Source organism: Aplysia californica, unplaced genomic scaffold (assembly GCF_000002075.1).
Source record: "Aplysia californica isolate F4 #8 unplaced genomic scaffold, AplCal3.0 scaffold00046, whole genome shotgun sequence".
Lineage (NCBI taxonomy): Eukaryota > Metazoa > Mollusca > Gastropoda > Aplysiida > Aplysiidae > Aplysia > Aplysia californica.
The window spans coordinates 2,104,090-2,127,552 of NW_004797316.1; the positions used below are offsets into that span (position 1 = coordinate 2,104,090).

Genomic DNA, 23,463 nt, shown 5'->3' on the forward strand with positions numbered 1-23,463 from the left:
TTATTATTATTATTATTATTACTATTATTATTATTATTTATCTGTCTTTATGGTTATAATTGATGTTATTATTACGTTTGTTATTACATCGTATTAGATTTTCTATACATAATACAAACTCCTTGACATAATATTATAATTATATAATAATGAGAAAGCTATAAAAAGTGAAAGGCTTCACGTGCGAATCTAAAACGTACTTTCGCTTTCGCTTTCACCCAGCCAACACGCAATGTTGTGATGACAAAAAATACCTGGCCGTGTGGCAGATCAGAAGGTCAGGGACTTCTTCTGCGGCCAAGTGAACTGCCAACTGCCCACTGCCCACCGAGCCCAAGAGCGTTGTCTTCTCAGCTGGTAAAGTTGGCATTTCTTTGAGATTGTTATGTGCAAGATAGTATAGTGGTATATTTAATTTAATTTAGAGATGCAGATTTATTATTTATTTTATAAACATGGTTTAATTACGCAACGAGCAATGTATTCTTGAGATCTTATTTAGATCTAGATTCTAGATCTAGATCTAGATCTAGATCTTGATCTAGGTCTAGATTCTAGATCTAGATTCTAGATCTAGTGAATCAATCTTCTGTCCGCAGTCGTCGAAGCTTGAAAGAAAAATGTCTGGCGAAGAAAGGAGCATTCCTATCTACACTGTCGATGCCTTCACGGGCGAACCATTTGCTGGTAACCCTGCTGCGGTTTGTTTACTGGATTCAGAGTCGGTATGTACATTCCTTGTTGACTATATGGTACCATGACATCGATGGGTTACAGATTACAGGCCTATTATTATACTAGGCTAGATTCTTATGATTATTATTGGAGTGTCTGTACACCGCAACCGGGCACCTAGCCTCAGTGTCTACGTACACGGTAACCGGCAACCGGGCACGTAGTTTCAGTGTCGTGTATACAGTAACCGGGCATGTAGCCTCTATATCTACGTACACGGTAACTGGTAATTTTTAACCGGACATGTAGTCTCAGTGTCACATACACGGTAACCAGTGTTGCCTTCATCCCCACCCCTCCCCCGACCTTAAAAAAAAAAATCAATAATCCCCCCATTCCGTAGCCATATATACTTCGCAGCGCGCAGACTTTGAATGAACTTTGGTGACCCAACTGGTACTCACAATGTGATGCTCACGCGCTGGTTCACTGACTGGTTACGATGGCGAACCCGACATGACGCTTTAATGACTTAAATCTTTTTTTTTCAGCAAGTGACGGCACAGGACAAATATTGATTTATTTTCATTCCGGTTACCGTGTACGTAGATACTGAGACTATGTGCCGGGTTACCATGTACGTAGATACTGAGACTAAGTGAGACTAGGTGCCCAGTTAGGCCTACCGTGTACGTAAGTACTGAGACTAGGTGTCCAGTTACCGTGTACGTAGACACTCCGTTCTATTATAATATATTGTCTACATCTTTTGTTTATATTATTGTTATTGTTACTTTAGACTAGATCCAGATCTATTTACAACACAGTAAGCCGTAATTAGGTATTTTTAAACTTTCACTCCAGCCTTATGTTTAGGTTCATCTGTACCGTTTTACACAAATATTACGAAGTGACTATTTCTCTGAACGCTCGGGATAATAAACTTGAACTCTATTTCTCCGAATGGTTTCCGTTCTCGAGTTTTGTCGGTTAGTTGTCTGAATATTCAGATACTTGAATTGTAGTTGGGGCAACATTCCGGGACTATACCTCATTTGGAAATGCCTTCAAAAGGTACTGCGAGAAAACAAGACTGCTCGACTTTGGCAGTAACCTATTTAGTCCCGAGAACATTGCCCCTACCACATATTAATGAAGTATGATCTGAATATTCAGACATCTAAAAATCTCTAGCTCTAGAAACTGAATTCGATGCAAAAAAAAAGGCTTCTTCCCAGTCCTAGCAGAATTGCAGAATGGAAGATGACGCTGAACTCTCACAAATAACCCCCCCCAAAAAAGAACGGAAACCGTTAAGAGAAATAGAGATCAAGTTTATTTTCCCGAGCTTTTCGGAGAAATTATCACTTCGATATTATAAAGCCTAATTGCATAGAGTAATTTTCATGCTTTTTTAATTGCTGAGTTAAAAAAAACCCAGCAACAATAACCCGCTTCCCTTTAACCCCCCCTCCCCCTCTTATGCTACACAAATGAAAGTGAATTCTTATGCGTTACATGTGAATTACCAACCGCACCTCTAAATCAAAACTGAACGCTTACAAGAGTGCTTATTTATAATGGCTGAGATTCTTTTGCAGGTTCTGAATGATGAAGAAAGGCTGAAGTTGGGTGCAGAAATGAATCTCTCAGAAACCTCATTTGTTGTCCCTCAGAATGGGGGCGATTTTGTGAATGGTGAGTAGGCCTACTTGGGAACGGAGAAAAAAAAAGAGAGAGAGAGAGAGAGAAAGAGACAGACAGACAGAGAAATAGATAAAGAGAGAGAGAGAGAGAGAGAGAGAGAGAGAGAGATTTTACTGGTACTCTGCTTGTCTTATTGTTTCCAGTTTTAGTTTTCAAGGGTCCAGTCTGACCTTAGACTTAAGAGATAGATCTTGATGAATTGCTGTTTTTAAATGACTAATAAATTAATGAATTTGATGAATTAAAGATCACTTTATATGTGTGTCATCGCGTTGAAACCAGGTGCTCGTCAAAATAATGAACTCTAAGAAACTGACTGTTGTTTTGTCTGTTTGGTCATTTTTATCTTTTCTTTTTTGTTATTTTTTTGGCTCAGCACTTTTTATGTAGAGTTAAAAATATATTTTTGCATGGATTTTACAGCAAAATGTCGATCAAAGGCAGAGAAAATGTAAATTTGTAGTTTCCAAAGACATGCAAGCTTTAGAGTTCACCAAATTTGGCGACCATTTTGTCGCTAATCTTACTGCTGACACCAGGCGATCCTCTCTTCTTTCAATCTCTAATATTTCAACTACTGAAAAAAAAAAGATGGGTGGACTTTTTTTTTTCATCAAAAGCAAAATGAGTGAACAGGCCGTAATATCTTGGAGTAACTATATAGGGAGAGGCCCTAACGTTGCGTCGCCTGCTCAACAGTTCCAACCAAGTTGAAGCCGAAAGGGCGGAGCTTATCGGGCCTGCTGCCATCTTTGTAAGTTCAAAACAATGCAGCGTACGCTGCGTAATCTCCTTTCAAAACAAGCTGCTCGGACTCCATTTTCTCTCGAAATTTCTTTGTCAATGTTAATTACAGCATTATAAGCACTCACGCACAGTTGTAATATAATAAGGATGATAGGCTTATAATAATAAGAATTTCCAAGACAGATTGCACTAATTTGTGACATTTCTCTTTTGACAATGTCACACCCCCTGCACAGACAGACTACACATGACATCGAAAATGTTAATTGTTATTCACACACCAAACACACTTCAATGACAGTCTTTGAAGGCACTGTCAAACCTCCGATGAGACTTCAAAAACAGCAAAGAAGTTACATTTGACACACTGGAGTCAACTAGGGCACCGATGAAGGTTTCACATTTTCAAATGCTCTGTAAACCTTAACAACACAAAACCAGCCATTTAAGCAACAGTATTCTCAGAGTAAATTGACAAGTATACCAGACTAGATCTAGGCACAAACGTGCAGTTATCATTATGGCAAACTGAATTTTCTGCAATCTTTTTTTCATTCTGTTTTTACTGTGAGATGCATTTACGGCTAAATCAGAAGGCACTTTGTCATCAAGTTCAGTGCCATTGCTAGAGACTGATATTTTTAAAAACATTTTTCGTAGGCCTTATAAGTGTTTTACGGCACTCGCAACTGCATAAGTCATATAAGTGCGAGGGACACATTAAACATTTTAAGTTGGTAGGAAATTTTGAATTTTGCCCGGGTGGCGACCGAAGCCTACTCTTATCGATTTTAGACCACCAAAGGACCTTTAATTTGCGCAACTTGCATACGTGACCTCTGTCGAGCCTCCCAGATTTTTTCGCCCTTGTCCAAGAAGGCTAGGGGTAGATCTTTCCTACCAGAAGATCAGGGGTGTGGCTGAAAGACAGAGGTAAGAAGGAGCCAAGGAGTAGCAGTAGAAAGGCTGCAGAAAGAGTGCGAAGCCCTGAGGAGGTAGGGGCAGAAAGTGGAGACGAAAGCAGACGTCACTACTCGGATTCGAACCCAGGACCTTCGAATGAGAGGCCCACCGGACCCGAATGCTACGCAATCTGCCATTCGGTTGACACTAAGTTTACAACTGAGAGAACTGAGCTAATTTCACAAACATGGCCGACCGTCGTCTGCAGCGGCTTCACGTTGCGCGACTCGTGGCCTCTCTTATTAATAGTTACTCCAAGCGTAATATGATACCAATAACTCTTAGATATGCCCAAAAATTGGTGAGTGCTTGATAACCATGACACAAATATATATTCTTGTCTTTTCAGGCTCTAAGTTTGGTTTACGTTGGTTCACCCCAACGTCAGAGGTAGATCTTTGTGGCCATGCTACTTTGGCATCTGCAGCTGTACTCTTCTTTGATAGGGGTAAGTGAACTGGGCAATGATTCCTTTGCTTGGCCTTAATTTTACATTTTTCTGAAGAGACTTTGCTTTTCTCTGTACCAAAGAAAATGTTATAATAATGGTTTAAAAAAAAGAATTCTAAGTGCAGAGATGAAATCAAATATACTTATATATTTCTTTGAGTTGGAATAAATGATAGTGATGCTGGCTATCCTTGGCACTGAAAGAGTGAAGAGAAAACATGCTGTGAGACAAGTCATAAAAGTAAACACTATGGAAGAAGCAACTTGACTTAAATTTTAAAGAATTAAGGATTCATCTTACCTCTTTGTTTTAGTAATAAGAAACATGTTACATTTTTTTTTTGTGCAAGTATTTTTAAAAATGTTGCCTGATTTCCAGCTCCGCGAGTTTTTTTTTTTTTTTTTTCATATTGGTTTCAGGAAACAAAAGTGAACGGTTGGAGTTTGCTTCTCGGAGTGGACCTTTATATGTGACAAAATCTGGCAACAAGATGTCTTTGAATTTTCCTTTGAACCCCCCTTCCCCCAGGGTAAGACTGGGTGATGTTTAATGATAATACTTTGGTCTTTGATTTATTCATAAGTTGTTCTGATATTATTGGAGTAAAATATATGCTGTATAACTTTCCTACGCAGATTCAGCAGCTGTAAAATCTTGTATCCCTTGAGGGAGGTTTTTTGTAAACTGGAGATACTGTGATCCCTTGACTACAAGAGAGCTAGGGTTCAATTCTGGTTCCTGCCATTATGTTGAAGATTTAATAGTTTCTTTTTTGGATCATATTTCTGACGCTCCTGGTCCAAAGGTATAAGGAATCAGGCATCTTGATCTTCTTGGTTAAGAATGAAAAACTAGAATTCCATGTGCATGTTGCTCGACACGTTTAAGACATCTCAACTGTTGAAAAATGGAAAAGAGCTGGTATAGTTTGATTTAGTCAGCACAATTCCATATATGATTTTTTCCAATAAAAAAATTAAGAAACTGTCAGTTTTTATTTATTTGAACGTGCCTTAAAAAATGTGGCACCGCTACCTGAATCCAAGGAAACTTTGCTTTGTTCAGAATACATGCTGTATGTTAGGAACCTGTTTTCCCTGTGGGTTGGAGACCCTAAGTGGACTATATTCGAGGAAGATGACCCCCTCTTGCCATTCTTCTTTGTGTTCTTTTTCTAGAGACCGTTCTTTTTCTTTACGCAAAGCCTGAAGAGAAATGTAAAGCTTTAACTTTCCCATTTTATTTTTGACAAGTATGAGTAAAAATTATGTTCTTAATTTTCTGATTTTCTTGTTTCAAACTGATGTGTCCGTTTTTTTTTTTTATAAACTAAGAAACTGTAAGCCATTTTTGTTTTGTTTTTGAAGGTGTTGTGTCTCAACATGTGATGGCACAAACGTATACAATCATTTTTCTTTTTACTGTAGGACCAAGACGATATAAAGAATTTGTTAAAGGTAAGTTGGAATTCAGATTTCTCATTTGATCCTTGTTTTCTCATAATATGTTAAATTACGTATTAGGTAATTTTTTTTCTTTGTGCCCCTTGACATCATTCTAATAGTGCATCATTCTGGCTCATGCCTCTCTAGCTAATGCCATGTTGTAAAAGCTGAATATCCCAATGTCCCTTTTGGCTGTGCAGGATATTGTCTTGGTTGAGGTGAGAGGAAGAAGTTATTTTCAAGGATCTTGCAGGTTTGGGTTTTGGAAGAGGAAATGCTAGAATTTTGTAGGAGGTGGTGGCAAAGCAGCTACAGTTGTAGATAGTGGGTGTGCTATTGATTGATTTTGTAGGTTTATTGGTTGATCTGATTCTGGTGTTAATTAAAATTGCTCATCTGTAGTAGCCTATCCTCCTGAAGGTTTATGTGACTTCACAATGACTCCCTTGGCTGGCCAGTTCTTTCCAAGTAATTGTTTTGGACCCTTGGGGAACACACAGCATTACAGGCTGTAAGATGTGTACTTTTCTTGTTTATATATTTTGTATCTATCTATTACCAAGCAAACATTTACAGCTTGGTGAATTGAGGAAAACTGGGCACCCTTTTTAATAATACAAAGTTCTGTAAAGCACATGGATCATAGTATATTATGGAAATGCGCTAAATAAATGCCATGTATTATTATTATTATTATTACCTGATGGAACGCGAGATTAAACTTAAAACTTTCGTACTTCAAGTCGGACAACTTTCTGGCTCAACTAGGATGCCCCTAAATGCTGTGTTCAGATAGGTATGGTTGATATTTTATGTGATATTGAGGGTATGCATGGCTTTTTATCCATAACATAGATGCTGAAATAGTTAAAATGTCAGTAACGACTCTGAGTTTGACTTTGACCTCTTCTTGTGTTTAGATTAGTGTTGGTGACTTGGGACTTATTCAGGATGTGCAGCTCAGTAATACAACACGGAAACTTCTGATACGGCTAAGAGATGATGTTACCAGGTAGGTGTACGACTAGACTAAGGCAGTACTAGACGGTTTCCTGGGATAATTTGCTTTGTAAGTCAAATTTATATGCAAAGTTTGAATAATTTATCTGTACAAATTGACAAAAGACATGTTAAACTTGAAGAAAAAGGCATGAGTTGAAAATCTGCAAATTTAATCCTTATTATGCTGATTTTTGGACGATATCTCCATTTGCGGATGGTGAGAAGTAAGTCATTTTTCCAACAGGCCACACATTTGTTTACCATGAGTCAAAAGTTGATTAATACTAGTTTACTTAATTTACAGAGAAAAGTAAATACTGAAATATCATGTTTCATGGTCTTTGCTGGTTAGAAATATATGCCCTTACTGGCTTTCAATTTTAAGTGCTTTGAATTTTCATCAGATTCGTCTGAAACTTCCCGCTAGCCGATATTTTTCTTGCCTACGGTACTCCTTAGATTATACACACAACTGTTTAATCTTATTCTTTAGGCATCTTGTTCTTAAAATTAGAAGTACTTAATCTGTAAAATAATATGATCTCTATTGACTGTTGTCTATATCAGAAGAAAGACATCAATTTATCTGTTCCCCTGTGCTTGTTGTCAGCAGCTTTTACATTCTTAATAAAACTGTGAGAGACTTTTTCCCAGTCTCGCTTCAGGCAACAACATGCTTCATTTTTTGTGATGAGCAATAAAAAAATCTTTACTTTTCTATTTTACTTTTTCATCCTCTGTTGCTATTGAGTGTGGAAGGGAGTTGTAGTTTTCTATGTTAGGTCAACTCTGCAGCTTTTTCAACTGAGCATTTTATAGTTTCTCAGGGTTTCCTTTACTCCCTCAATCCATCTTTTGCGTTACTTACCCCTTCCCTTGTAGTCTGAGTACTTTGTGTTACAGGCTCTTGAGGTTGGCTGACTAGGTGACATTTGTAAAAAGTGCCCAAACGATTTTATTCGTTGTTTTTCTATGAAATACAGACAAGAATCTGTGCCAATAGTTGCTCTTACATTTTCATTTTTGTGCCTTTCTCTTCTTGTGATATTTAGGGTATTGAGGAGACATTTCATCTCATTGCAGTAATTTTTCTATCATGGGTTGTACTGTTTTCTTTCATGGCTTTTACTTCTTCTCTCCAAGTTCAGAGTAGTGGTAGTAAAAATGTTGTGCAGACTGGTTTACTAAAAGTAATGATTCAGTATTTTAAAGTTGAAAATTTGTATCTTCTTTGGAAACAAGTCTCAAATACCAAAATGTATTTAATTTAGTCTTACTTTTAATTGACAGAAATACTGCCAAGGAAGTAATTTCAGATCAAACTTGGTCAAGCTCAGTTGTTTTGGGATTCAATACATTATGTTGATCTGTGAACTGACCACATGATTCATATAGGTTTTTTTCTTTTATGTTTCAAGCAATGTTGACATATAGAAGGAACGTGACCCATTGTATGCTTTCATTGCTTTGTGTGATAGGTATTTAATAATATATGGATGACCTCATTTCCTGATAGTGTACTCCTACACACAGCCAGTGAATAGCCATAAGTCTTACTTCTATTACAGAAAAGTATAGATCTTATTTTCAGCTCACAATGGTTTCATTCTGACTGTGACTCACATATGGCAGAGATATTTAGAGCAATCATGTGTGTCTTTAAATGTTTACATCACAGGGAGGCTCTTGAAAAGCTAGAACCTCTGATAGGGCAAATGGTGCCTACCTACAATACAGGAGAAATCAAAGGAGTTGGCATCACAATCAAAGGCTCACGTGAAAATGGCTGTGTGGACAGGGATGGCAATGTCTACGATTTTGTGTCGAGATATTTTGCGCCTTGGCTTGGAATCCCAGAGGACCCAGTCACAGGTGAGCTGTCTACATGGTTAGATTCACTAGAGAATGGAAGTTAAATTGCTTTTTTTTAAATACTGGAAACTCTTGTTCTTTTAATTCTGGGTCATTGATTTCACTTTTTAAAAAGTTGAATATGTTTTTTTTAAAATCTGGGTTTGATGCTATATTGGATGGTGCTTTTCTTCTTCAAGTAAAAAAGTTTGAAGTCTGTGACTTTACTACTGAGAAAGACGTAGGTTGATGCTTGTAATGATTGATTGTAAATGACACAATTTAGTTCCGTGAGGAGATGGGCTGCTTTAAACTTGCCTGTCAGGGCGAACCTGCTCTGAATGAGAGACAGTGTATCAGCAGAAAGACAGATACAGCTTCTCGAAAAAAAAAAATAGACCCCCTCCCCCCAACCCTCACCCTTTTCAGGGTTTATGTTGTTTTCCTCACTCGATGGTTTGCGGGTGCTCTGGTATGGAATGCTCCTTCTTTCCTATCAAGTATATATTTTCCTGATATATATCCCCTTTTTTGTGTGTTTGCTACTCTCTTGTAACATCTTTATTCTTCGGCAATTATATATGAACTTATTGTGTTGCAAACACCATTCTGAGTAGAAGAGAACAAGTCACGATATTTCCCCTGCGAACACAACACATACCACTAAATTCCTACCTTAATAGGATCCGTAAGGATGCCACCCGACTGCCCATTGTGCAACTGCCAGGATGAAACAGTACCACACCACCTCTTTAACTGCCCAGCACTTTGCGACCTGCGTAGTGCCTACCTACCTGCCTCCCCAGACATCGGAAATACTCTATACAGCGACCAAGCACAGCTGTAAATTCTTTGCTGTATCGACAGACCGAAGGGCTAGAACCCAAATGGCCGCTGGATCGGAAAAGGAAAAGTAAAGTTGCAAACAACGTAAAAACTCCTAGTTAATCTAAAAAAACCCACCAAATGAAATGCTATTTTGGTGACTCATTGTTAACTTCAGACAACATTATTGGCTTCTTGATAGTAGTTATATATTTTAATTTTCTGTAAATTTATTCTTTCAATGCTGTCCACAACAGGTTCATGGCACACGGTGGCCGGTGCTTACTGGGCAAAGGAATTAGGGAAAACTGAGATGTATGGTAAGCTGCTTATTATGGCTGTACTTCCTGTTTTTGTTTTGTATGAAGGAGTCAGTATGCTTGTAACGACACAGTGGAATCAGGCGTTCGTCAATTTTTGGGCATATATGGTTATACTATTGTCTTGCATGTGGCGAAAAGAATATCAATTTACGAGTATCTTAAATAGAAGATTTAAGATTTGGTATCTTAAATAGAAGTCGTGCAATTGAAGGAGGTGGGGATCACCTGATGTGAGAGATAAAATCAGCAAGAAAATGTCCATCAAAGTTTGGTGACTTCCCAAAGCTTAAGTGTCCTTGGAAAAATTTTAATTTTTTTCACCTTTAATCAATGTCCACTCAGAAATGTGTTTTTAAAAGGACATCGTCGGCGGAGAATTCTAACCGTCCAACTCCGATTTAGTAAATTTTGCAGGAGAGACAAAAAACTGAATTCAAAGGCTCCTATGGGGATTTACTATCTTTAAATGCGCTAGACTGGAATACATGACTATACTTTTAAGTATTTAAAACAAAATTGCCGAAATTTTATTATTTTAAGTGCTAAACCAGAGTTATACGGATAGACCACTCAGTTTTGGATTTCTAACCGCCCAAGTGTCGACGAACGAATTGTTCGTTTAGAATTCTCCAACCCGGCGGGGACGCCACGCGCTTCGTTACGTCTAACTCAGTCATCGTGACACGTTAGTGTTACCGAACAACTCAAAATGACTACACCTGCAGTCAATCCAACAGGAAGCCTACTATAAAAGTTCTAATTAGTACTACATAGTACTGTAGATCTAGAATCTAACAATAATACTGTTTTATTATATCTAAAACTGAACGTCGCACTTTATTTCCACATAATTCTAATTAGGCAATGGGCTTGTCGACAGATTGAGTGCGTCGTTAAGTTTTTACTATAAAGCTACTAGATCTATTTGATCCTCCATTCTCAAGGAAATTGTGAGAAGGATTGGTTTCTTGTCTAGCTACAAGAGAGAGAGGGAGAGAGAGAGAGAGAGAGAGAGAGAGAGAGAGAGAGAGAGAGAGAGAGAGAGAGAGAGAGAGAGAGAGAGAGAGAGAGAGAGAGAGAGAAGAGAGAGAGAGAGATTGAGAGAGAGAGAAGGGGGGGGACTGAGAGAGAGAGATTGAGAGAGAGAGAAGGGGGGGGGGACAGAGAGAGAGAGAGAGAGAGGGGGAGAAGGGGGGGGGGACAGAGAGAGAGAGAGAGAGAGGGGGGGGAGGGGTCTGAAAGAGAGAGAGAGACAGAGAGAGAGAGAGAGAAAGAGAGAGAGAGAGGGGGGGGGGCAGAGAAGAATTTCCGTATACGAATTGTCTTCATGGAGCTTCTTTTATGGCTAATTTTTCCTGTTTGAAGTACAGATTCTGTCGCAGTGCTTGCTCTCTAGTCACTAGCATAATAGGTCTTTCATTTATAATTTTCTTCCATGTTTTCCTGTCCTCGGTTATTTCCTCACAGATGCTGACATCTACTCCAAGCTTAGATAATCTGTTTTTGCAGATGTCTTTGTACCTCAGTTTTGACCTTCCCCTTGGTCCCTTTCCCTGGGCAAGTTGTCCATAGAGAAATTGCTTCGGAATCCGGTTGTCGTCCATTCTCTTGACATGGCCCAGCCATCTCAATCTTCTTAAACACAGGATTATTCGTAGGGTTGATTCATTATGAGCGACAACAGCAGCATCACCGGCAAAGAAAAGGTCTCGTATTTTTGTTTGGTTTGTTGATTTTGGTCTTGGCTCGAAGTCGAGCAAGATTGAAAAGCGACCCATCAGTTCTCCAGTGGAAGAAACTGAAATGCTTCTAACTCTAAAAACATGGTTTAACTTGGTTGGAAGACTCTAAAAGTAATATGGTTTTTTTAAAGCTCAACTAAACCTCATATAATGCATCCCCAACTAATGTATGGCCTAATTAAATAACACATTTTACATAGAAAGTCATCAAGATGAGGTATGCCATAGCAGCATCCAGTGTCAACAGGAATGAATTATCCTCTTGTCCAAGCACCATTATGAGGCTTTAAAATGCTCTACCCAATGTAGCTAAAGCTCTGGTTGGCTAAAAATAAACTACATAAACCAAAACACAATACACTGCATATCAAATTAGACTTAACCGTGGGTTTTGACTTGCGCACTGGTGACGTACTCAATTCTAGATTGTCACAGAACTTGTGGTAGTCAGATGGCACAACAGACTTCTTTTCTTGCATGTGTTATTAAAGTTCTCTATGGACGAATTAAACTTTCTACCCTGGTACAGAGGCAGTCCCTTCATGTCTTTATGGAGAATGTCTGTGGACTCGCAATGCTTCAAAGGCAGATGTGACCAGTGATCATCAAATCTCAGTTTGTATTTAATTTGACCATCTGGTGTGTAAACTCTGGTTGGTTAGTTTGATGAAATCAGAAAAGAAATGGCTTCATTTTTCTACTTTCTTCCATTAGCCTGACATAATCAGCTGGGTAGTAGATGTGCTGTGAGCACTGTCCAACTCCATCTGTGTATAGCCCTTCTCCAGGAATTTTAATGTTACAGTTTTACCATTGACAGAGCTGAAATGTAACAGTGCAGAACTCATTGTGACTTTGCAGTTCTGATACAACCACATCCATCTGAATATAATGATCTGGAGTCAAATCAGATGACAAAAAATCAGCCACACAAGGAGCAAATTTATTTGCAGTCAGAGCACCTTCGCATTCATTTGAGACATAACATACACAGTCCTTGCTCTCTAGTTCCTATACTGTGAAATTGTGTACATTCAATTTCGTCTTGTAGTACAAAGCAGAAGCATTGGTGTGTGGATATAGCAGAACTGATTGCTGGTCCATTTTGATGTACATGTATTTGATTTTGGGGCTGCCCATGCATTTTTCCTTGTCTATTGTCTTTTTTGTATGCTCCCTCTTCCACATTCCCCTCCTCAAAGCCCACACAAAGATCACACCTATCTTTTCGAGGATGGAACCATGACAGGTTCATAGCATTGATCTTCTCTTTAAACTTGAAGGTAGAAAGTACCACCCCCCACCCCCCACTCATACTTTTCTTTATACAAACGGCGGTACACTGCCTGTAAGCTCTGGAAAACAGGTTCCAAGTATAACTTACTGGAGTCCCTCGGCAATAGTGAGACGGCAACTTGGGCAGATCACGAAGAAACTGTTTAAGTACCTTTGATGCTGTAGTCTCATCCCTAACCCTTTTTCTCTGAACTGGAACCTCACCCTCTGCTACACCCAATCCACATGTGAGAACAATGTGAACACACTAGTAACAAAGTACAGGACTTAAGAAGAAAACCATGCACTCTTTGACTCTGGCCCCATTCACTCGCAGATGATACTTCATGGACCACGATCTTCTGCTTTCTCTCTCCTTTTTCTCCACAGGCTCGACACAGTCAACCAACCCTTTAACAAAAGCAACCTTTTCTGATTTTACATTTATTTAAAATCAAATGCCTCCATCAGAGCAAAACTTTATCGCCGTGATCCACAATGGCGAGCTACCTAAACAAGTTAGATGGTTAGAATTCTTCAGTCACCGAAGCCAGTCGGAATATACGGTTAGAATTTCTCTTTAAAACAAAGACTTTTGTTTGTCAAAATCGTTCTAGATTTTAATAGGACGTAGCCATTCGTCATGTCGATCTATTTTAAGGAAAAAAGAATTTTATTTATAATCAAACGCCTCCTTCAGAGCGTAACGTTATCGCCATGATCCACAATGGCGGACTACCTAAACGAGTTAGACGGTTAGAATTCTTCAGTCACGGAAGTCAGTCGGAATATACGGTTAGAATTTCTCTTTAAAACAAGACTTTTGTTTGTCAAAATTGTTCTAGATTTTAACAGGACGTAGCCATTCGTTATCTCAATCTATTTTAAGGAAAAAAGCAATTCGAGAAAATTTGGAGTTAAGACGGTTAGAATTATCTGCCGACGACATAAAAGGTGTGGAAAAAAATAAATTGCCCAACACCTACAAAAATGCAGATTTCTCTGATTTCTTAGTTTTGACGAGCGCCTGTTTTCACCATTCAACCTCACATATAATACTTTCCATTTTAGTGTGTTTCTCTGTTTTTAGAAAAAAGAATTTACAATTTGAGTTTGTTCCCATAAGCTCCTCCTAGACGTCTGTTTTCTTTCCATATATATAATAATAAACACAATTTTAACTCTGTCACTTATCAACTCAGAGCCATGCCAGGGATTTTTTTCTGGCTCTATCTTGAAATCTAGTGATTGTGGTGTGTGTTTTATGTTGTGGCATTCTGTCTTCTCCACACCTATGAATGAGTTGGGGGATATGTTGTCCTATCTACATGGGACAAACTTCCCTGCCTGTGGGGTATTACTCACATGCTATATAGTCTCTGTGTCATCGAGATTTGGAGAAGCACCTTTTTTGCCTTTACTTCATCCTTTGTCCTTTTTGTTTCATGCTAAGAGGTTTAGTAACAGTGTTACAGCACTTGCAACTCAGTCAAGTCATATTAGAGTAAAAAATTAGAGGCGTTAAAAGAAAGCAACGTGCAAATAAAAGGAGGAGGAGACATAATAAGGATGATATGTTCAAGATTTAAAAAAAATAAAACTTATGTGTTGGAAGTAAAATCTAGAGCCTTTTAAAAAACAAATATTGAGTATTTTAATATTTTGTTTTTTCACAAATAGGAAATTGACTAATATGTTGGAATTTCTCATTGGAGTCGAAGTGACATCTGATGTTCTCTTGCCCTTTGTGAAGCATTTTCCTCTTAGACAGCTGTATTGTTAGGAGATTAAAGAAGGCTATGGACTAAAGCACACAGAGCTTGCTGTTGAGCAGGAATTTGCTTTATATGCAAATGCTACTTATTATTTTATTTTCATTACTCTGCCTTCAAAATGACTTGTTCTGTATACAAAAGTTTATTCTACAAAACAGTTTTTAAAATTATTTTCCCCAGCTCGGCAGTGCTCTCGGCGAGGTGGAGAAATGTGGCTGAAAGTGGACCCTCAACGAGTGACCATGTCTGGTCAAGCTGTGATTAATTTGAAAGGCACCTTTTATCTGTAATTTGTAACCAGCCTGTATAAAATAATGTTATCTGAGATGGATCGTTTACCAGTTTCCACTGGTATTACTGCGAGCAAGATAACTTTGGGCTGTCATTCATCATCATAAAGGGATGTATCCAGGGCTGTCCACTCTGAATTTTGCACTTCAGGAAGATTAAGGGTCAATTTCAGGTAGTGTGGCCAAAAATCAGAAAGTACAAATACAAAGAAATGAAAGAAAAAAAACATTTCCCCCGTACAAATAGTTAGTTGCCACTGAGTGGAACTTGCTTTTAGTGACATTATTATGTGATTATGTTTTTTGTATGCGTTTGTGTATGTGCTTGGGTGTGCATAAGTGAAGGTGAAAATGTTGATGCAATGAAATGTGTGGGTTTAAAAAAAAAAAAAACATTTATGGGCCATCGTTCAGGGTACCTAATAATTAATATTGAATGTGGATTTGAGTGCAGGGTGACTGCCAAACTGAATTCAGAATCCGTCACCCGTGCCAAAGGAACTCAATATTTAAACATATTTTTTTACAATGAGATGTGATTTTTCTTTCTTGATCAATGCACAAATTTTTCAGCAGCCCCAAAGACTTGAAGGAAGGCAGAAAGAATAACTGAATAATAGAATTGATGAATATATATTCGCTATAGTGACTAGCCAGATTTTATCTGAATTGTGTATGAAAATGTATTGCCTACTGACCCGCAATAAACGCATAGAGGGCCGATGGTCGAGTGCAGGAAAGGAGCAATCTGGCACGTTTCTGTTACAACTTGTTTATGAAATCCAGTCTTCAGTACCAAGGTTCTCAACAAGGGGTAAATCTACACTGAGGTTGCCCTCTTACATAGTCAGGAGGGTAAATTGGATGACTTAGCATATTTATAGACATATTTCCTTTCCAGTTAGTTTGGGTGCCATTTGTATTCAAAAGGCGTATTGATTGCTCAGTTGGTATCATGCAGGGTGAAAGAAGGAATAGATAGCTGTGGTTCGAAAACACAGTGAGGCATTGGTGAACTTCAGTTGTTAGGGGTGTTTTGTAGGCTCTCCATCCACTTGGCTCTGTCATAGTGAAGATGGGTGTTGAATTTGGAGATTCTACAGCTTAAAAGACCTTACTGTCTTTACATGTATAAAGGCAAACTCATTCTATAAATAGAAATTATACCCATATCTACTCTGAATCTGATCTGAAAAGGTGTAATCTAAGCTCCATACAACGTGTTTTCATTATTGACAAAATTTGTTTTAACTTTCATCACCTGGGAACTGAGTGAGTAAAAGAAAAATGAATGTCCAACTATTTTCCCAGGCTGTGTCCACGCGTGAGTACCAGGTATGAGAGTCACAGGCTCTAATGTATAGGGTTGTAAATGAAGGAAGTTCATGTGTCGAGCAGCCTGACTTATATTGTTGTATTCCTGTATCCTCTTGCTCCTTTTTTTGTTGCCTGACTGTTATTTACAAACACTCCCACAAGTTGAAAGGTGGGGTATAGGGATTCTTTGTTCTCATTCTAATACTACTAAAAGTAAGGGATTAACGGGAGGAGTCGATTTTGGGTCAAGCTATGCAAATTGAGATGTTGGCTGATTCTTGAATTTAAGGTCAACGAGTTTTCTGTCTAAAAATAGCAAGGAGACAATTGAGAAAATCGTTATTCACGTGGTAAATTGCCTTTGAATTTAGGAGGATGGGTCAAAATGTGTATTTCCACAATAATTGTCTTTTTTCTCAAACTGTCATTTTTTTGCAGTTTTCCCCTATTCCTTCCTTAGTTTTCATCCCTTTGACTTGAAACTATTCGGAAACATAGGTGGCATGGCTGCTATTAGTACTAGTGCAACACAGAGATATTTGCGAAAAGATTAACTCTTTTCCATTGACAACGGATTATGTAACCAAAATTTAGAAAAACTCTACGTAAATTGGGAAAATTCTCATAATTTTTTATTTTTTTTTAACACTTATTTAAAAATACTCAGGTACAATGATAGGGATGGGTTCAGATATATTTTCACCAAGTTTGGTCAAATTTGTTCAATCAATAAGAAAGCTGTAGGGATTTGAAATTAGTTGTTTATTTTAAAGATGGCGGCCGTTCCCATAGCAATCGTTGTAGCGATGCAAAAATAAAAGTATGTATGAAAAGGTTTTTCTATGCCTAATTTATATTATATTTAAATTTGACCTTGGGCAACAAACAGAAAAGGGACCTCGAGAGTCGCTCCTTCCGTTAAGGCCGTTTTCAACTCTTGTGTCAAAAGTTTACTCGGATAATTTGTTTGCAAAAGTTACAATGTTAAGATTATTAATTGCATGCAACGTCACCTGTTGTGTTCACATCCTGAACATTTCTAAAGGAGGTAAACCCTGGTGAAATCTACTGTACTTGAAATAAAAGACGTATTTTTCTAATTTTGCTTTGTTTTCTGCTGTTGCAATGTCTGGTGGTACCGCAGTTTTGCAGAGATACACCTTTTTCTTTTATTTAATGTAGGTGTTTTATGGCCCCCATCAACACAATTTAGATCACCCCTCCGTCCTTGGCCTTTTCCTTCCCTAAGCCTCAAAGTCGAAGCTTTGTAACTGAAACAGAAAATTAGATCCAAACACAAGCTTCAGCATATCTCGGGCCACAGAGGCAGCTTAAGCTTGGGAAAAAAGAACACACTGGCACCATAACAGTCATTCTTCTTGAAAAATGGCATACAGATTCCGCTGATGGTGGAGATGAAAGAAACAGAGCCTGCTAGTGATGCCCTCCAATCAACTGCATCGCGCATCGCTGGTTACTGGCACATATGTTATGTTATAAATTCATTAAAAATAATTTGAGTGTCCTTCCATGCCAAGAAAACTGGAAGGGTGTAGTTGGTATGTACAACTTCTTCACTATCCTTCCATGGTTTCTATTTCTATGCCCTTTGCACTTCTTTAAAAAAGCACTAAATGACCTTGCTTGTGTCTTTTTTAATTCTTTTTGTCTTATCCCTTGAAACTAACAGTAAAGTGAAGGCATAAAATCCTGAATCACAAACGATGACAAGGTATATTGCAGTAGGGAATTCTTCCCAAAGTCTACACAACAGAGTGGAGATTTGTGAAAATTGGGGATGAGTTCACTATTGGTGCCTTCATCAAAGGAGCAATCTCGGAGCGGTTTGTTAACACTACGCATTCACCGTTACATATTGCATGAAAATGCCGAGGCGTAATTTTTTCAGAGAAATAGGGTGATTTGACCTTGTGCAACTGGCATAGTGTAGTCATTTAGTTTTGGGGATATTATGACTTCGACCTCGATGTTTATCAGCATTCTATTGCGGAGTGGCAAGGTAGTTTGCATGGCACATGAAAGACATAAGTTTAGTTCTCACACCGACTGCTGGGATGCTGTATGCTACTCAGCCTGGATTGGCCGTCACCAGTAGAGCTGAAGCATCCTGCCTTTTACATGATCTAAACTGTTTCAACAATGGTGAAAAACATGTAATCCCCATGGTGTGAGCTCTCCTTAACATGTCGCGACCTCAGTGCTTTCTTGTCGTATCTCTATTTTTTTTAAACATTGAAATGTGACTTCTTAATTAAGCTCACTCTTTGTTATGAGCAGTTTTCACTGTTTAAAAAAAAATGGAAATATGACAAGAAAGCACTGACGTTGTGATGTGTGAGGGACATAAAAAAAGGAAAGCGAACATGTTTATACATTTCATTAATATATATATTTTTAAGTACATCACAATATAAACTTTACAAATATGAATGTAACGAGGGTAATGATATTGAAAAGAAGATAGATATGTGCAGAATTTGATCATTTATCTCCATAAAAAGATTTATCACATGAAATGTGATGTGCACATGACCTAATAACATTAGAGTCGGAGTCACAAACAGCAAGACTCAAAGTAAAGATTTAAGCTTTACAAATGACCAATAGATTAATGATATATGTACCATTTTTTCTTGCCTTGCTTTTTTCACGTTCAAACTCAAAACCCTGAAGCAATTATTTCTCCGAGATGCATTTTTTTCGGACAGTTGGGAAAAGACTTTACACAAAGACCTTGTTTTCACCAGCCCTGAGCCCTGTGAGATCTTTTTTTGTGAAAGTAACTGGCCTGAAGTTATTAATTTCTAGTTCCACATTTCTTTTCTAAATTAAAAGGCACTGTAGATTAATAAGTCATAACCTGAAATCTATAAAATTAAAGGAGTCCAATTTAAGTATTACATGTACAAGAAATGCATGCAAATGCAGTCAGCTACAATTATTATGCACTCATTATATGATGACTTGAACAGCAAATTATCCCACATTATCGACAGTTTGTAAGTTTCCTGTCAGTGTTAATTATATTGCATTACTAAGATGTTTCTGAAACCTGTGAAAGTAAAAGACCACTGCAATTAATATATATATAGCAATCAAGGGGAGAAATGCATGGAGAACCATGATCACCGATGTCAGTTTCAAATCTGGCACTTTTTTATGACTCTTACTTTTTTATGGCAGTATATAAAAATACAGACTTGCATTTTAAGGATGTAATTTTTTGGGGGACAGATAATAATGTCATCAGGAAATTTCAATTCCCACGTGAAAAGGTTATTTTATTTTATAACTATAACTGACTGTAACCATTTTTTGTTGCAGAGATGCATTTTGTTGAGCCCACGTTGGCTGTGATAAAACTATGCCTCAGAGATCTAAACTGTGTCTTAGTAGTAGTCTTAGGTTACTGGGATGTAGAATATATTTATGTATTCAAAGAAGTCATATCCCCAGAGAGAGAGCCTCTTCAGCTTGTTTTCTTGTGAACAATTTGTTTAGTCTTGTCTCATCTTTAACGATAATGAGTTTGCATTCATAAACTCTCTATTCAGACATATTTTATTCTCGGCAGTCACAAAATAATACAAGTATGGATGTGATGATGAAGATACAATAGAAGAAATTTATCTGAAGGTGATCAAAAAAGAAATGAGCATAACTTGAATGAAGACAACAAGTAATTGCACATCAACCCGACTGAATTACGTATATTTTCCTTTCCTGTCTGGATAATGATAAGATTCCTCAAAGCTCAAATTCGAGAACATGTAGAATTGAACACAGTTTTTACCCAGGAGAAATACATTTTCCCTCACCTTATCCACAAACCCTAAAAAACCTATCCGACTAGCACCATTCCTTGATCTCTAAGGAGGCTGATAATCAGATATGAATTCATTTACTATACTGCAAATAAGACTTATCTCCCCCCCCCCCCCCCCGCCATCCTACTGGGAGCCATTTATATTTGTAAAGCCAAAACTGACTGGATTTCAGGAGGGTCTTGTCTTCATATATCCGCTGTATCTTCTGTCTTGCTCTCTTTAGAGCTGATATTATGACCACAGGTCTCCCACCATGAGTGGCCCTCCTTTTAAAACCTTACCTGAGGCCAGTAGAGATAAACTGCTCATACAAAAAGACTTGTATCAAACAAAATGCAAGCCTGATTTATCTAAAATTTAATTTGCTGCTTTTACTTTAACCAAAATGGAAAAAAAAACAAGGGAAAAATAATCTTGTGCAAAAGTCCTTGAAGTTGACTGTTGAACTAGGGCAAAAATTCTATAACTATACTTTAAGTAGATTAAGTAAAATTACTAAGAGTACAACGCATAAATACAAAGGTGATCATCATATTCGCAATGTACACATGTATTGAGATGGCATCATAAATCGTTAAGGCAGATGCAATGGAATTTTTTTAACCACTTCACATCCCGAGCCTGGGACTACCTTTGAATGTCAAGAACAATTGAGCAGATTGTGAAATCACTGGCCTAGAATGTACTGTATGAGGAAAAGGGTTTTAAGTAATAATGGTGCCATTTATACTTCATAACTTCCCCTTGACACATATATTGGAATGAAAGTAAGAAACTGATGGTATTGACGAATAAACTTCTGGTGGTTAAACTAATGGTACTGATGGATAAACCAACGTTACTGAAGGATAAACCAATGTTACTGAAGGATAAACTTATGGTAATTGTGGTATAATCAACTAACCAACCTGGTATTGTATTAGACATCTACAACTGGTTGTACTACCCGAATAAATCTGGCTCGTATTTGGCCTGCTGAACACAATGGCTACACGTTTCTTTGTTCCTTAGTACGGTCCATTCTCTGTAAGTGGCCTAAGTTACCCCGAGTGGCCTAAGTAGCCCCAGTTAACAGAAGGTAAAACACCACATGGTGTCAGAAAAGACAGTGGTGTGTTATTACCGTTGATATTGATCTATATAGATCTAGGTTCAGAGCCACAGTGTCAGAGAACCATAGATCTCGATAGAACCTAGAGTCTAGATTTTAGATCTAGAGTTGAGTCTACACTGACAATGGCAGAACAAAAACAATTCACAGCAAATTTGCCACCCCGAACAAAATTGGACTTCTCCAATACAATAGAAATTCACCAGAACTGGTTGAAATCCAAGAGGCAGTTGAATAATTTATAAATTTTTGTAGCTTCAAGATTTTAAGAGAAGATCCAAAAAAAAAAAAATAGTTTTGAGTTGCAGTCTTCATGACATGCATAGGAGACGAGGCGCTCGATGATGGAATGAGGCTCTCAGACGAGGAGAAAGAAGATCAAGATCAGATAATCAAATCTTTCAATGAGTATAGCATTGGCAAAGTCAACGAGATGTTCAAATCAAACAAATTTCTCAAGAGGACCCAGAAACAGCACAAAACTGTTGATTCATATGTCACAGAGTTGCGCCAACTGGCAAAACGTTGCAATTTTGTCGAAGAAGATCGAATGACTAGAGACAGGCTTGTGATTGGAATACAAAATGACAACGTCAGAGAAAAGCTTCTAGAACAGTTCTAAGAAGCTCTCATGTGGGTGAAGCTTTGGACATTTGCAGAGCACAGGAAAAAGCTAAAACACAGCTTCAGGCGATGTCTTTATCTACTGATCCACAAGTAAATAAACTTGGAAAACGAACCGAGCACAGAAGCAGCCAGAATCACTGAAAAACCGAAACCCCACATACCGGCACATGAATGTGGACGTCAGCACAAGAAGGGAAGATGTCTGGCACGAGAGGCAGTTTGCCATTCATGCCCGAAGATAGGGCACTTTTCAAACGTATGTAGGACTCCCAAAACCACTTCCAAGAAACCATACAGAAAGAGAGTGAACATATTGGAAGATGAAGAAGAGGGGTACTTGGTAGCAGTGTTTGGACCAGGACAGCAAAACCCATGGCAAGCAAATGTCACAGTCAATGGAAGGAGTATAGGCTTTAAGTTAGACACGGGTGCTAACGAGACGGTTATCCCCAAAAGTTGTGTCCCGGCAAACACCACCAAGATCTGCAGATCCCAAAAGAGACTGTATGGACAATCAGGTGAACAATTCAGGATTGTTGGAGAATTCCGAGCAGAATCGAAATTGGATGCAGGAAATTGTGTCAAACAGAAGATCTATGTGTTGGAAAATCTTCCACAACCGCTACTTGGGAAACCTGCAATAGAAAAACTGAACCTGTTGAAGAGAATCAATGTCTTGAAACATAATTCTGATTTCAAGAAAGAATTTCCAGAATTATTTACTGGCCTTGGAAAGCTAAAGAAAGAGTACAAAATCGAGAAAAGAGAAAATGTAGTACCATTTTCAGTGGCAACCCCAGGAGACTGGCCTTACCCCTTCACAAGAAAGTGGACCACGAGTTAAAGAGACTTGAAGAAGATGGAATCATCAAGAAGATCGATTCACCAACCGAATGGTGTGCTCCCATCGTGGTGGTCTCGAAGAAAGAGAGCAAGGTTAGGATCTGTGTGGACCTTACTAAATTGAACGAAGGAGTGAAGAGAGAATACTACCCTTTGCCTACTACAGAACAGCTTTTAGCTCAAGTGTCAGGTGCTACAGTTTTCACTAAGCTTGACTGTAACAGTGGATTTCATCAGGTCCCCCTTTCTGAAGAGTCTCAAGAACTCACGACATTCATCACCCCCTTTGGACAGTTTGCATAAAGAAGAATGCCATTCGGGATCTCATCCGGTCTAGAAATTTTCCAGAGAGATGTCGCACCTTCTTTCTGGAATACCAGGAGTCATATACAATATTGATGACATTCTCATTAGCGGAAACAGCAAATAAGAGCATGATGCCAGAGTTAGAGAGGTGTTGCGAAAGCTGAAAGATGCCGATGTCACTCTCAACGAGAAAAGTCAGTTCTCAACAAATAAGAAGAAATTTCTGAGTCATAATACCACAGAATGGAATTGAAATTGATCCAGATAAGATAGAGGCCATTACAAATCTGCCTCAGCCAGAGAACGTCTCAGACATTAGGCGTCTATTAGGCATGGTAAA

General features: G+C 38.2%; 1 protein-coding gene across 1 annotated transcript; it reads left to right on the forward strand.

The window, feature by feature from the left end:
• Positions 1–217: 217 nt before the first annotated feature.
• On the forward strand, positions 218–17,488 carry LOC101856243 (phenazine biosynthesis-like domain-containing protein 1). The gene is made up of 10 exons (XM_013079277.2): positions 218–357; positions 600–725; positions 2,277–2,373; positions 4,442–4,540; positions 4,963–5,072; positions 5,971–6,000; positions 6,909–7,000; positions 8,669–8,862; positions 9,924–9,986; positions 14,962–17,488. Exons 1-10 carry the CDS (start codon positions 241–243, stop codon positions 15,069–15,071), a joined length of 1,038 nt encoding a protein of 345 aa, XP_012934731.1. The 5' UTR covers positions 218–240; the 3' UTR covers positions 15,072–17,488.
• The last annotated feature ends 5,975 nt before the right edge of the window (positions 17,489–23,463 follow it).